Source organism: Orbicella franksi, chromosome 11, assembly GCF_964199315.1.
Source record: "Orbicella franksi chromosome 11, jaOrbFran1.1, whole genome shotgun sequence".
NCBI classification, from domain to species: domain Eukaryota; kingdom Metazoa; phylum Cnidaria; class Anthozoa; order Scleractinia; family Merulinidae; genus Orbicella; species Orbicella franksi.
In genome coordinates, this window is record NC_138155.1 from 2,459,921 (window position 1) to 2,475,655 (window position 15,735).

Here is a 15,735-nt window from a genome sequence, read left to right on the forward strand (position 1 = left end):
TGCGAGAACGGAAAGGATGTGGTGTAAATGAATACAGCCTTAGTTTATTTAAATTGTTTATGGAGGTGGTAGTGAAGAGGTGAGAGTCATGATATAAGGTAAAGCCTGCAAACAAGCCAAGTGGACCATCAGGCTGACGCTCATCTCTGATTTCTGTAGCATGAAGTGACTAGGCGTATTCCTACTCCTCCCTGGATGGGATGCCAGTTCATCACGGGGTTACCCCCAGCATTGAGGTCGCCGGTACCTATTTACACACCTGGGTGGAGAGAGGCACTGTGAGAGTAAAGTGTCCTGCTCAAGAACACAACGCTCGAACCCGGACCGCGCAATCCGGAGCCGAGCAAACTAACCAAGAAGAAACGTTTAGTTTTATGGAAGAAAAAAAAAACAGTTCTCTTTATTCAGTGGAACTAGACGAAATTGGCATTTATCAGTTATATTCTTTTTAATTTTGTAGAGAACGAACAACTTCGTTATATCAGTGGGGAGATCAACATAGCTCGAGTAAACATCAGCAATAGTCTTCAATACGGAGTCCTTATAACAGGAAACTCGTTAAAATCTCTCAGCATTACAAAAACAGACATTACCAAGACCAAAGGCTGTGGAATATATATTAGACCATGGGACATTAACATCGTTAAAATCATGTCAACAAATCTTCAACAGAATTTAAAGGGGATTAGTCTTCCGGAAATGACTTCTACAGAATTAACGATCGAGAACTGTGTTATCAATGGTTCTGTGTTGGAGGGCGTGGGTATTGAAAACGAAGTCGATAGTGCTATACGCATTGTAAACACCAGTGTCACGTACAATCATTTCGGAGTCAGGATCTTTGATCAGAAAAGCTTTAAGTTATTCGTCAGCGGTAGTACATTTTCTTGGAACAAGTATGGAGCCATTTATTTCTATCGCTCCCTTTTTTTTGACGTCAAAGGCGATTTGCCAGTCGTACTGTTCAAGTCCAATTATTTCTTTCGTAATCAGGGACTCGCTGTTGACATCAGAACCAAGGGTTCTTGGGTATTTTTGAATAACACTTTTGAGGAAAATCGAGGTATGTCTGTCGTCTCATTTCACAGATTTGACCGTGCTGGCTGGTCATCGCCCTTAGTTGTCCATAGTAATTTGTTCCTGGCAAACGAGTGCCCAGATAAAGCGGTGATTAACATTGGAAGTGCAGTGACGCGTAATGATGTAATCATTACAAACAACAACTTCACGTCCAATTTAGGACGCTGTGTGTTCCGAGAAGAGACACCTGCATTTTTACCCGCCCATGTTCCAATTTCCATCACAGATAACCTGTTTAATGAGAATAATTGCGAAAATAATAGTGTCATAGAGGTCCTTCACTTAGACGAAAACGCAACTTTGGTGAACAATATTTTCACACGAAACAGGGGAGAGAACGTTGTCTTTCTTCAAGTGACCCATGGCATCGACACAGCGATTCAGGGAGGAAAGATCGCTTTCAACAACAACACTTTATCCAATAACTTTGCTTACATCTCATCACATTTGTCTCCTGCAGACGATTCTTGTGCGCTTGTTCTTTCTGGAATTTACAAAGAATCAGGTATCAGGTTTAACAAATTTAACAATCCCAGCTTTACGAGGGAACTCTGTGTCAGGTTCCCCGCCACTTCTTGGAGTGACGTTGTGGATGTGACACATAACTGGTGGGGTACAGTTGTTGGAAGCGAAGTACGTGACAGGATTTCAGATTTTGATGATAATTACGATTTTGCTATTGCCGATGATTGGCCTTTTCTTCTGAGTGGCGATGACCCAACTTCAACCACCGTCAATCAACACGATTTCAAACAACATGGAAAAGTTCTTTCGGGACGATTGTTTGACTCTATAACACTAAAAGCCTCTCAAAGCCCGTACAGCGTGACTTCAGATTTGACCGTTCTAGATAACGTCACGCTAACTATAGAAGCAGGAGTTATGGTCAAGGTAAGCCCAGGGATGAGCATACTTGTTGTTGGAGCGCTCAAAGCTCACGGAACGCTTGACAAACCAGTTACATTCACGATACAGGAGCCTGCAAGCAGTAATAAAGATTCACTTCTCCCTGTGCGACTTATGCATGGGAATTTTCCCTGGGAGGGGAGGGCAGAGGTGTTTCACAACAGGTCTTGGACACCAATGTCTGCTCCCACCAATATGCACGTGAGGAACATCACTGAAGTAGTATGTAGACAGCTTGGATATGGTCCACCAGTCGCTACCGTGGTAAGCACTGATGCATTTAGCCAGAATGCCAACGGGTCGCAGCCTGTAGAATTTCTTTGTCATGGAGACGAAACATTTTTACATGACTGCCTTACAAAGCCGCCGACACTCGATTCCAGCAGTATGATAGATGTTATAGCGAAGTGTCGGGGGACATCCTGGGGAAATCTACGTTTTGTGTCTTCCAAAGACGAGAACATGTCCCAGTCCGTCTTGACTCATGTTCAGTTTTCACACTGTGGTAACCGCCATGGAATGGCTGTCCCAGCAGTAGAGGTGGTTACAAATGTGCCCAAACTGGAATCCATCATTGTGCGAAACTGTACATCTGGTGGGCTACAAGTTTACTCTCCGAGAACGGACGTACATCTCAAAAACAGCACTTTTGTGGACACCGGAGGAGTCGGTTTAAGCTTTGTACAGACAAAACGCAACATTTTCGTGGATAGTTCGGAATCATCAAGAAACCAAAGAGGTATTGCCTTTGAGGAAGCAAGTGCCCAAAATGTCCCTCGAGTCCACTTTGGAAGAGTATCTCTATGCAGTGAGAAGAAAGCTGTTTTTGTAAAGAATCAAGTGCATCTTTATTTTGATATTCCAAGACCCAAGAGTACAGCGATAGGTTGTCAGAAAGTGCTGACGGTGGAGAGAGGTAAAGGAATAAAGTTAACTGTGTTATACTATTTGGGAGAGCAACGTTTTGTAATGTACGACTCCATTAACACTACTACAGCAGTTGTGGACAAGTGGAATCACCGTATAGCGGAACTTGTTCATAAAGAGTTGATTATACCACGTGATGCTATTTTGGTGCAGTGGAGAGGAGATGTCAACTCTGAGATCGCTATTTTAGCAGAAGCCATAGGTATTAATGGTAAGAACGTTTTTTAGAAACATTTTCTCAAGAGCCCATCACCAGGAGCGTGCAACTCCCATAATGAACCTATGTCACGGCATTTTCACAGACCGGTGTATTTTTTTGGATTTTTTTCCCGCGATATAGGTCAGTTCTGGTCTAAATGAGCATGCATCGGTGAGGAAAGAAATGGTTGTTTTTCTCTTTAATCTTTCAGTAAGATGATGACGTTGGTTAAAACTAAGTTCGTGTTTGTGATTGGTCTCTGAGGTTCCTGCGGTGTCTGAATTCGCGGTAAATTCAAACTAAAGATAGATCGGTCTATGAAAACACCGTGACATGAATATTGGGTGGTTGCACGCTCCAGGTGATGGGCTCCTGATTTTCTAGAAGTTTAATTTTAACCATATCTAGCATGAGCATTTTTTCTTTCGTATTTCTGGGAGGAGGGATTTTGTGCCTCTCCCCTCCCCCCCCCCCCCCCGTATTTCCGAAATAGTATTCAAACTTATATAATGTGTAAAGAATCCAAACCTGTTTACATCACTGCATGATAATCACGTGTCAATTATGACATCAAAAACGAGTGAGATGCTGACGATTTAACTCAGGGGCAGAACTAGGGGGAGGGTGTAGGGGGTGCACACTGAAGCCTTTCTCTTCGTATTCGCTTTTAAAATTTGTTTACCTCACCAGTCAGTTACGCCATTCCTTAGTGGTGCACCCCTTCCTAAGAAAAATCATGGATCCACCGTTATAACTAATGTTTAACTGATATGCTCAGGACAAACGCTGTTGTGGTACATCTTTTCAATTTGATAGTTACCTTGAAATGGTTTGGTCTTTTAGACGATATTTGGGATAAAATTGCAGGCATAGCCTCGGATATAAAATATCTCACTGGACATAGACTGGACACTTTTTTTTTGCTGCTACAGCGTGCTGACGAGACCCAACCAGGTCGAAAGAGCTGTCCACGGTTGCAATTCTTGGCTTTCAATTTGGACTCTATCATGTCGTTGTCGCGTTAAGTTTACTATATAGTAATCAGCCTTGCTTCATTATTATAGATTTTATTGCATTTCAGTGATTACATTTCATGGAGCCGTTACTTATGAATGAAAGTAGATTGAATATAAAGTCGAGGCTAATATCCTGCCATTTCTTAATCCACAGATGCTCCATGCACCTACGAGCTTGACTTGTGCGGCTGGCAGACATTCACCAATATGTCAATAAATGGAATTAATGTTACGCGGACATGGAAAAGAGTCACCAAACATTTCTTGAGAGATGGCGCATCTGATTACACTTACGGCTCTATCAAAGGTCTGTATTTAGTTGATAGTCTAACAGGGCCCTATGTATAAAGGTCGAGTATGCCCTTCGTCTCGCTTTGGGAGGCAAATCACGGATTTGGGTCTCGCTTAAGGTGTTTAGGACGAAACGTCACCATTTTTCGCCGTAAAGGTATCTTTTAGGGTTGCACCTGAAGCAATAATAAACGAGCGCTGTCTGTCTTTTTTTAAAAGGTATCTTTCAGGAGTCAAATAGAGCACGCGTCACGTACAGTTTGGTCCTGCATAGAGGTTTAATTCAAACTTTCTGATGAGAATCTCGAGTTCCCTCGGGTAGGTGAGAGGCTAACTGCAGTGTAATTCGGCTATTAATTTATTTGTTTAATTTCTCCATCTCAGGAAAATGGCTATACGTTGGCAATGAACAAAAGCCATATGTTGGCGGGCGCGCAGCCATGATCAGCCCTCCAATTACAAACCAGTCCAAGATATGCTACATTGTGTTCTTTTACCGGGTGGGCAAAAAAGATAAAGCTGGACTGTCACTCTACATACAGACAGGTTAGTCTAGGCTGTCACTATACATACTAACAGGTTAGTCTGGTCAATTAATTTATTCTCTTCTATAAGCGATCATCAAAATCATTCTTGTGAGCTTTCTAGCGGAGCTCCCGCGCCGAAAGTGCGTCAGTGGGGCCCCATACCTTAGAATATTTGGTAACTCATCGAGCTAAAAAATTTTAAGTCTCGATAGGTTCTTCTTAACTGTATTTAAAATGTTACCGTACCATGAGGTGCTTTTGGTAAGTTAATTTTTGCTATTATTGCTCGAATGTTCTGCGGAAATCATCTTAAATCAAATCCGCTATTACTTCGATCCATTTCAGGCACAAAATACAGAGCAAAGCATGCATCACATTTTTTCAGTCCAGTTTGCTTGACGAGTCATCGCTAGTGAATTTAAGGGCTACCCAGAAGTTGTATGTCCGGTATTTTTAGCGAAGCCACTGCGCGCCAAAGGCACGGCAGCGGAGCCCCAGTACCAAAGAAAATTTAGTAACCAATCGATCTCAAAAGTTTTGGTTGTCAAGTGACTGTCCGTACGTACATACGTACGTGCGCCAAACCAAATGACTTGAAAAATAAATGAGTTGCACCATTATCATAGGTACATCTTTGATATTGAACATCTATGTTATGGTTAATTGACTATTGTCAAAACAAGGTATCCGCTGACCAGTATCGCGTGACCATATCGCAAGCTCAGGTTAACAGCTCATCGATGTCACTTGCGGTTTTTTGAAGTTTAGTGCTTACCAGGTACTGGTTTTCGATTGATCGCGGGCTCAAATCAGGTTATTACTCTAGGGGAGAAGGTGGGAGTACGTGCAAAGGCAACATTTTGGCGCAAATTAGCCCCCGGAGCGTTGTTGACTTTTCTTCCAACATAGTCCTTGCACAATCGTTTCTTGAAAAGTCCCTTATATATTGTGTGCGTAATGTCTACAATCTTGGTTACGCTTAATGGGTATAGGTTGTTAAAATAACTGGAAAAAAGGGAAACCACACGCTGAACAATTACATGCTCATGAATGTTGATCATTTTTTGAGTTTCTGACCCTAGAAAAACAAATCCTCTTTTTCCTTTATGGATAATTACTGCAATAAGTAGCTCAACTTTTAGCCTTCAATAAATCTGTATGTTATTTCTTAAACTCATAAATAATTCATCACGTTTAAACAAACGAAATCATGGCCGTGACGGTGTTTGAATATCTGATCTTAATTAGCATAGACTTTTACGATTTCATTTCTCCGTTTAATTTCTCCTTAATTTTAGTTTCGATTGAGAAGTTATATAAAACACTCAAGATAGTGTTTGACCACATTACCAAACACCTCGAAGTTCGTCAAAAATACTCCAATGCGCGTCGCATTTTCAACTCTCTTCTCACTGTTTGGAAATGTGGTCAAACACTGTCTTTCGTGTTTGATATATTACTTTAAAAAATCTTGAGCATTTCTCTTCTGTTTTGTATTCTATAGGAACGTTTCCCGCAATTGAACAGAGACTTCTCTGGAGCGCCAAATCTAAAAAGTGGTGGGAATGGAAAAAGGCCATCGTAGAACTTCCACAAGATTTGGATGAGTATAGAGTGTTGTTTGAAGGTGCATTTGAGTCATTCCAACCTCCACCATATCATCCGAGAAACTTTGTGATTATCGACAACCTAGAACTAAGAAGATGTTCGGTTAAAGGTAATCTATTCATCTATTCTTTGTTACGTGTTATATCAGTGAACGTATTTTAAATAAATAGCCATACACATTAACGGTAGTTACATCAACAGTTTTCTTTAACGTCCATACTGGTAAAGCCTTCTGAAAAATTATTTATATCTGAGCGATTTCGCAAAAACATGCCCGCTAGCGACCTTAAACGTAGGAGGGGCGCCGTCACGGCCAGGCTCGGCACATGGCCCAGGCACTGGCCTATCTGCTGGAGGTTTGCTGGCTGCCAGCTGTTAAAAGAAGTGGGGAGGGGAAGGTGTCTTGTACTGACACCCCCAGCTAGCTGGACTTTGAGTTTTCAGTGTTAAATAACCTTGATATTGACTGTGTTTATGGGTATTTTACTCAGTTGTTGAAACTTGTTTGAGGCTTCTTTGTTGACATGGCACCCTGCTGGAGTGGTCCATGCCACGTGCATGCGTGAGGGGGCCAATCTCCTATCCAGGGGGGTGGTCAGAAGACTTCTGGCATGTGGGACTGTCTTTGAGTCAATACGGGCATGTTTTTGAGAATTCGGTCAGATATACACGCGACTATTTGAACATTTGAAAGCAAGAATTCTCAAGAGTAGCATTACATGGTCTGAAATGGCGCAACAGACCGCAGGAGACGTCAAAATGTGGTAAGAATATCAGTGACACACTCGGCTATCGCCTCGTGTGCCACATTTTTGTTCTTATCACAGTTTGACGTAATTTGTGATCTATTACTAAACAGAAACACTGCAACATGAAATCAATTTATTTAAAAAGTGATGACTGAACTCGAATCATATCAACCATTTTTCTTTCTGTAGGAGAACACCGCATTTCCAACAGTGTATTCAGCAACAACATCCACCAAGCCATAAACTACTCCTCTGTAACCGATAAAAGCAACAGAAGACCTGGTTTCACCATTGAAAGGTGTAAACTTATCGACACGGCGATCTCTGCCTCAAACGTGTCTCAAAAGAGCGCCATTTCCCTAGATATTGAGGATAATAGTTTCACCCTCGCCAACAACTTCATCTCTGGAAATCTCTTGGGTGGAATTCAAGCGCGTTTAGGCCGGAGCGACGGAACAAGCTTTCCAAGAAGCTTAATATACGGCAATACGTTTTCCGGTAATGTGAATGGAACAATACTAGTACAAAATAGAACTGACTTTGAGACATATTTCAGCACTGTTTACATTACGGACAACATCTTTGAAAGCAACTTGGGCACTGGTAGCACCATGAAACTTTCTGAGGTGCAAAGTGTGATCTCAAACAATTTTTTCTACAACAACTCAGGGTTACACACGATACAATATAGCTTTTCTAGCAGGTGGCCCAAAGGACAGAAGTGTGAGTCAAACACTTTCTATCTCAACAAAGGTCTTAGCCAGAACAAAGGTGTAACTATCGAGTCCAACGGACCAATGGAATACCACGGCAACAACTTTAAGAATCCGTCCAACCTTTACGAGTTCAGTTCAACGAGACAGGTCGATTCGATTTACAGTTACTGGTTTGGTACACCGAGACCATCTGACCCGATTGATGCGACCCTGAACTGGTGGGGCGTTGAAGAAGGCTCTTCCGTTGCTTCACGCATTTACGCTAATAAAGACGATTGGAGGTGGGCTACAGTAGAATATATACCATTCCACAAGTTGCCACAGGGAAACTTTTTTTCAAGTAAGTACTAGGTAGTTAAATGGGCGGTGGCTTTTGGGGTTTGAGGCGAGTTAACGTTTTAGTGTGACTCGGGTCCTCGTCAGTGCCTCTTATTACACAAGACGCCCCTCTGTAGCCAGTGTACAGTGTCCCCATCATCCTGGTAGCCAAGGTGTAAAATGTCCACGTACTGAAGCCACCATTGTTAATACAGAGACTTTGTTGTGAGTTTCTACTTCTTTGTGATCATCTCCCTGACATTCCCGTCCCTTTTGATATCATCTCCCTAAAAGTCTAGTCTCTTATGATATTTTTAACTCAATACGTGCAAGAACCTTATATTGGGTTAACTGGACCAACTTGCAAAGGCAGCTAAACGGGGAACAATTAGTCTCGCGATAACATAGTTTCACTTCATTGATGAGAATACAATCACGTTACTCGAAGTTTTTCAAATTAACAGAATGTATGATGTAGACATGACATAACATGTATAGACCTAGCAATTTTTCTTTCACAATTCTGTCCAAACCCTGGAAAGGCGCAGTGAGGTTAACCCTATGTAAAACACCAACTCGTGAGTCAAAGCCAGACCACAACACTGGGAACTCCGTGCCCTACTCTTTGCGACAAGTGTGTTAACCATGTGACACCAATGATGCAGGAGACGGGGCCTACGATTTATAGTCCTTATACAAGAAGACTTGAACGTCTAACCATAGATGTAATTACAAAGGTAGCACATTCTCCTCAGTTAAGACCCTGAGTGTTGGTCCGGTCTAGGACTCAAACACTCGACCTCCCGTGCAGCAGTCTGCCGCTCTACCAAGCGACGGTTAGATTAGTGTTTAGTTATACTGATGTTATTTGTTATTTAGATGGTTGTCCCGTCAGCTGGCTGAGAGCAAAATCAACGTGCTTCGTGTTCAGAGGTGGAAGTAAAACATTCAAGGAGGCCCAGGATTACTGCCAGGTACGCAATTCAGTAGTGATTTTTTTTTAATACCTGAGCGGGCAGGAACCACGTGCTTCACTACTTGATTGACTCGGCTGGACATTGACTCACTGGACATGATTTTGTTGTATTTTCGGGGAACAGGATTGGCGCAGTGGCGACAGCGCTCGCATCCAACCAATGTGGCCTGGGTTCGATTCCAGCCCGGTGCCACAAGTGGGTTGAGTTTGATGTTGGTTCTTGCCTTGCTCCAAGACTTTTTCTCCGGGTTCTTCGGTTTTCCTCCCTCCACGAAAACCAACATCTCCAAATTGCAATTAGACCAGGATAGACGACCCGCATGAAAACCAGTCAAGACTAATGGGACTTCCTCTCTAAATATTGTAGTTTATTTTGTTTTTACGCGACAAACAATGCGCGATGTTAAAAGTAATATAACACATTCCACCATATTTGCGATCACTATTGAGTAATACTCCGTTGTGCAGAAAACCAATCAAAACTCAAAGCAAATACATGACACCGACGCAAAGCGCGGGAAAATGTGTCCACGCGAGTCACGACAGGCTTTGGCTTCACTTCTGATTGGATGACAAAGTGGCCCGAGGTTATCAGCGAATCACTTAGGCCTAGGGCAAACGTCGAATCCATTTCATTGACTGCTATATACTTGTGTTTCAGTACCATGGAGGACATTTGGCATCGACTTATATACCAGAAGATATGGATTTTATTAACAAGGCGATACCGGGATCAAGACCAGATGGAAAACCACTTGTTCCTATATGGATAAAAACCGAGGAAAACATGGTACTGTATGAAATCTCACTGGGTAAAGAGAATTAAAAAGTACCCATTGTCTATTGTGTTTTACTTGCTCTTCTCTCTGAATTCCCTGAATGTGTAAGACATGATAGTCTAGCAGTTCTAGCTGTTAGTGGATCGGGTCTTCGAACTCTCTTTTAAAATTTGCCTCTAACTTTGCAATAAAATTTTAGCAGTTGCGATGTAATGGTCAATTCTGTATGAGACGCGCTTGCAGGAAGACTCTCTATGGAACGATCTTCCCGAGGAACTTCGTACTGCAAAATCCTTAGACCTCTTCAAGAGATGCATTAATAGATCGATGGTTCTCTGCATCGGACTCCCACACGGCAAATATGAAAACTAGTAAATAGAAAATCTTACATGTCATGTATTTTCTTTTTTTCTGTTACTACGTACCGATATTGGTAACTTATTATAACTAAAGTTTTCATTCATTCATTCATTGGTAGTTGTATTCATCAAAACATGATGATGATGAATACAACTACCATAATTCCCTGCAGGCGCGTCTCAGAAAGGGAATTGACAATTGAAAGGTAGTAGGTCTTCACCAAGTAAAGAGATAATTATAGTAAGTAATTTTACGTTCGTTTACAAAGGGAGGGCTTTGAATAAGTGACAGCTAGCTGTATTGCAATAGCCTCAGACTGACTTGTTCCAATGTTAATAGCCTAACGCTTCGAATGCGGTAAAGTTTCAGATGGTTAATAAAAGATGTCTATATCTTCAATTCACCAGGTAGTGGGAAAGAGTGGTGAAAGATGTACCGTAATGACACTGGACAGAGCTCAAAAAATTGTCTCGTGTAACAGTCTGTACCCCTTTGTTTGCACAACAACTGCTCGTAAGTTATCAGTGTTTAACTAAAATAAAATAATAATAATAATAATAATAATAATAATAGCCATTTATAAAAATATTAGTTATCTTGTTTGTGTTTTTGTGTGAAGATCTAGGAACAGGTGATAACAGTTGCAGATAAAATGTCCCAATTTGTCTTTTAATTCAATTCAAAGCTTTGAATTATCAGAGTTTTTAAATCTAATATCATACTTTGGTAATCTTTAGGGTCGTGTTACCACTGTATACCGAACACAAATATAGATCCGCCAGTGTTGTGTGACAATCCAGCAGACTACGTCACGGTGAACTGCCCCCATAATGCGCCTTGCTTTAACACCACAGTAATGACGTCCACAAACAAACCGGTTTACGTCTTAGGTTGTGCGGACGTGAGTAGAATCATTTTTATATTACTTACACAATTTTCTTTAGAAATCCTTTTTCTCTCTTAATTTAGTCAACAAACCAAACATGTTCCGTGCTTCTATCAAGTTTCAGTATATAAGCCGTTCTCTGATTGGCCATATATGTTACTTGAACGACTAGTAGATTTATACTAAAACAACTCGGGCTGTGCCCTCGTCAACTATCACGAATTAGTTCACCACTACTTCTGACTGGTTTAAATTCATCATGTGACGCGATAGTGTTCGTCTGCGGAGAGACACTATCAGCCCATAGTCCCAGCTAGTCCGCGGAAAATACCCGGATGGATAGTACTCGTCCGTGAAAATCTTTCTGTAAACAGGCGGGCTTGTAGAAAAGAAATAACTGAAATTGTGTTTAGTGGGTTTTTGTCTGTTGTCTTTTTCAAATTTTACATTTGGCTGTCGCTTTCATCTAACAAATTTGGAAATAATTCAATATGATTTTCAATTTAGAGGGTTCGACCGACCACTCCCTCCCCCCCCCCCCCCCCCACCAGGGTTTAGGCTGACCATCAAAACTGAACTATAAATGTAACTTTTAAAACAAATGACAAGTAAAGATGACCAACATTCGCTATTGCGTAACAGTTGACACATATATGGAAATTACTATACCCGTTATCATACCAGTCTTGTTTTTCTTTCAGACCATCTCGTCTGACTCGCCTGCGGCAAACTGCTCTCAAACTGAGGAGCAATTGTGCTCATACATTACAGCGAGACTGGCAAGCGACTCTCAACTTATCAGCTCCTGTAGCTCTGTATGCTGCACGACAAACAAGTGTAATGGAAAGGACCCAGTCTACTACACTACTACTGTGTCAACAGAATCCATGGCACCATCTGCCACTGCATCAACAAAAGGTACACTAAGAGTTTATTTACTACAGAAAAAGAAACTGAATGAGTGCATCAAGTCACTCTTGACAGAACCCCTCTCCTACCAGAGCAAAATTACCCTGGGTGGGGGAGCGCGCTACTCCATATGTGGGCTATTTAGATGTGCCGCGGGAGAGGGTAGGATTTTCGAGGTTCTCGGTTCTTAAATAGGGTATCATGTTTGCCCTGTCTGCATTGAGTTCCCGGTGTGACCCTTTCATGAGGTACCTAAAATAAATTGTATCAGCTAAAATTGCAGTGCGTAAACGTCCATCTAAACGAAAAACAAATGATCCGTCAAACCTGAACTTACCGTTTACTTCCAATGTTGCAGAAACAAGATAAACTTGACCCGTTTAAGCTTTTCTCAGTTTTTGTTTTTCCTTTAGTGAATCAATATTCATTTGCTTCATCTTTGTGTAGGCCTAGGTCTGAAGACCCTTCGCGGCACACATCTATACAAAATTTACGGAAGAACCCTTCCCCTCCAGAGAATTATTCAAAGAGACGAGAAACGACCCAAGCTCAGTTCTAATGAGTTCTTTTTACTCTTATTGCATCAAAAAATATTCAATAGGAATGCCACGTGGAATAGCAGTACCTGTGCCCACAATGACATGAGTCCAAGGAGAGCATTATTCCCTTGCGCCGCTACGAGCCCTCTCTTTGCGTTCAATTCGCATCCTCTTCCGCGAAAATCTCGTTGAAAAACTTTGAGTACATGTACTACGGGCTTTTTTGGCCTTCTTGTTAATCAAATTTAAACAAACAAATGTTCTAATTTCTATTCCTTCCGAGAGAGGAAACTGGAGTAATGTTAAAAAAGTACTTGATCTTCAGGTGGGGCGGTGGCCTTACTGTTAGTGCGCTCGTCTCCGGATCGAGCGATGCTGGTTCGAGCCCTGGCGCGGGACACATTGTTGCGTTCTTGGGCAAGACACTTTACTCTCACAGAGTTCACTCTCACCCAGGTGTATAAATGGGTACCAGCAACATTAATGCTGGGGGTAACCCTGCGATGGACTAGCATCCCATCCAGGGGGGAGTAGAAATACTCCTAGTCACTTCATGCTACAGAAACCGGAGATACGCGCCGGCCTGATGGGCCACTTGGCTGGTACGCAGACTTGATTTTCATATTTTATTTTATTTTATTTGGCAGGTTTCGCTATTGACTGCTACGAGTGTATTAACCCGCGCGAAGTTTCTAAAGGAGACGAGTGTAACAGTGATAGATTGATCACGTGCCCTAGATCCTACGATAGGTGTATGACAATGAAGTACACCATGTCTGTTAGACAATCGGGCCCAGTCTATGTCGAGCACAGAGGCTGCTCCAACATTGCTTCGTGTGACCCGAAAAACCTGTTAAATAGTAAGTGCAATAATCGTAATTAGTGTCATGGAACTTGTGCCCGGGTACAGGGTCATGACCTTGAACTTGGGCGCTGAGTGGTACACGGTAGAGTGGCATCCCACCTTACGGCCATCTCGTTGTTACGCCCTCTTTATTCTGGCCGGAATAAAAGCTCAGTCAGTCATTTTCCTTCTTAAAGAACCCCTTCAAAACGACCACCCTTTTGTGGCCCTTTGGTGACCGGGAGGGTTCCACAGTACTTGGGTACTCAGAGTAACTAGTGTCCATACAACAGTTCTCGAGTACCAGGTGTGAACACAACCCTAATCGTCATTTTAAATATTGAGTTGGCGTGTCGTTGGCATGAAAGAAGAGCTCAAACAACGGAGCTGCACAATATTGACAAACCTTTTTTTTTTCTTTTTTAATCCAACAGGCTGCACGTTGATGAATGTCACTGGCATGGTTACTGACTGTTCGCTTGACTGCTGTCAAGATAGACTGTGCAATATGCCTAGAGCTCAAGAATCAATTACTAAGCCAAACAATCCACCCAAAGCACGAAATACAGGTTTTGGACTAGCTGCAAATTTTGGCACAACTTTGTTGGTTTTAGTACTGGCTATGTTTTCTAGGTATTTAGCCTAACCTGCACAGCCTACTGTTTTTTGGTTTTTTTTCCTGATATATATAGTTTCAAAATATGGCCACATTACACATCTCTCAGGTCAAAAACCTGAGAGTCGTCGTAGGTTAAGTTTTCTCTTTCTTGTTAAGTTTTTTGATGTTTTTTTTTAAAAAGCCGAAAGAAGTGCGGGTACATTTTGTAACCGGCAATCTACAATCAATTTAACAAAAAAAAAGCCTTGTGCTGTAGTTGATGATTTTAAGGTGACAGGCCAAAACGCAGGGACAGAAGAGACAATTTGTTGAGTTCCTCTTTGTTTCTCTTTCAATACGAGAAAACATCCCGTGGAAAAAAGGAATTCTTGTTATGTTTGAATAAAAATGGATACGCCGGAGAAATTTTAAAACGCAGCTTAGTTTCTACGGTAGGCCCACCGTCCACACTAATCCGTCACGAAAACGGAGCTTTTTGAAAACGTTCTTCAAACCGGAGGAATTTGAAAACGGTGGCTTTTCGTTTTAGTGTGAACGTTAAACCTTTTCAAAACGGAGCTTTTTCGAAAACGATGACGTCACGATAATAATATGATTTCTCTGTCCGAGTTTTTTTCAACCACAAATCCAAAATGGCCGGTTATTGTTGCGTTTTTCAACATTTGATGCATTATCAGAGTAAAACCTGCGTTTTTAAATTCCTCCGGCATAGTGTGGACGAGTCTACAGGAGATAATAGTCAAAGAGATGCAGTCGAGTTTGACTAGAAAACGAGGGCGAGTTGTCCAAGCGTAAATGTTTCCCCTCCAACCATTGGAAATTTTATGTTCTAAAAAACTACTTCTCAGCTTTTGAACTTGGTTCTCGGGTTAACATTTATTTTCTAGAACATCAAATTTCCGGGGGCAGCAATCGGTCACATTGTGCACAATTAGGTGCTACCCTCGGTAAAAAGTGTTAACTTACTTGCCTACAGACTCTCGATGCTACCCCAGCTATATCGTTTATATACACAACAATGGAAGAACTGGCAAGATTTATATGGAACTCGCTGAAACTCTCTATATACTACCGCCGGGATTCTCTCCTCTTCTTCAGGGGTAAAAATCGTGTTGTGGTGCCCCTGGGAATGTTTCATTTCACATTTTTACTGCCAATGTAGTACCAATGGTAGGGTTTTTAGAGCTCGCTGCAGTTGGAATTCGATAGTGATAAAGTTTCTGCATGGAAAATAACTAGTCTAGGGTAGGGTTGCAAAATCAAGTTGATCATGGTCTAGTAACGGTATCAGTGTTCTAGCGGTACACCCCTACCCAATAATTTACAGAGCAACCCCCCCCCCCCTCCCCCGGGGTTGCGAACTACATCAGCGTGCATGATTTCTGGACGTTTGAATCGAGTCAGACAGTGAGTGAGGAAAAAGTTTTTCCTGAAACGGTCAACATCTTGACTTATTCACGTACCACGGAGAAAGGTATCGCGCATC

General features: G+C 41.9%; 1 protein-coding gene across 2 annotated transcripts in view; it reads left to right on the forward strand.

Moving 5' to 3' along the window:
- Nucleotides 1-15,651, forward strand: part of LOC145502863 (protein bark beetle-like) — a 29,090-nt gene extending 13,439 nt beyond the window's left edge. The window contains exons 6-17 of one of the 2 annotated variants that reach the window (XM_081482265.1): nucleotides 461-3,124; nucleotides 4,283-4,435; nucleotides 4,804-4,965; nucleotides 6,451-6,663; nucleotides 7,493-8,359; nucleotides 9,217-9,311; nucleotides 9,975-10,103; nucleotides 10,860-10,965; nucleotides 11,190-11,353; nucleotides 12,040-12,256; nucleotides 13,434-13,646; nucleotides 14,065-15,651. In XM_081482265.1, the coding sequence (XP_081338391.1) occupies nucleotides 461-3,124; nucleotides 4,283-4,435; nucleotides 4,804-4,965; nucleotides 6,451-6,663; nucleotides 7,493-8,359; nucleotides 9,217-9,311; nucleotides 9,975-10,103; nucleotides 10,860-10,965; nucleotides 11,190-11,353; nucleotides 12,040-12,256; nucleotides 13,434-13,646; nucleotides 14,065-14,276 (5,195 nt within the window). In that variant the 3' untranslated portion in view covers nucleotides 14,277-15,651. The remainder of the gene's footprint in view (nucleotides 1-460; nucleotides 3,125-4,282; nucleotides 4,436-4,803; nucleotides 4,966-6,450; nucleotides 6,664-7,492; nucleotides 8,360-9,216; nucleotides 9,312-9,974; nucleotides 10,104-10,859; nucleotides 10,966-11,189; nucleotides 11,354-12,039; nucleotides 12,257-13,433; nucleotides 13,647-14,064) is intronic. The other variant, XM_081482266.1, reaches the window with a different exon arrangement.
- The last annotated feature ends 84 nt before the right edge of the window (nucleotides 15,652-15,735 follow it).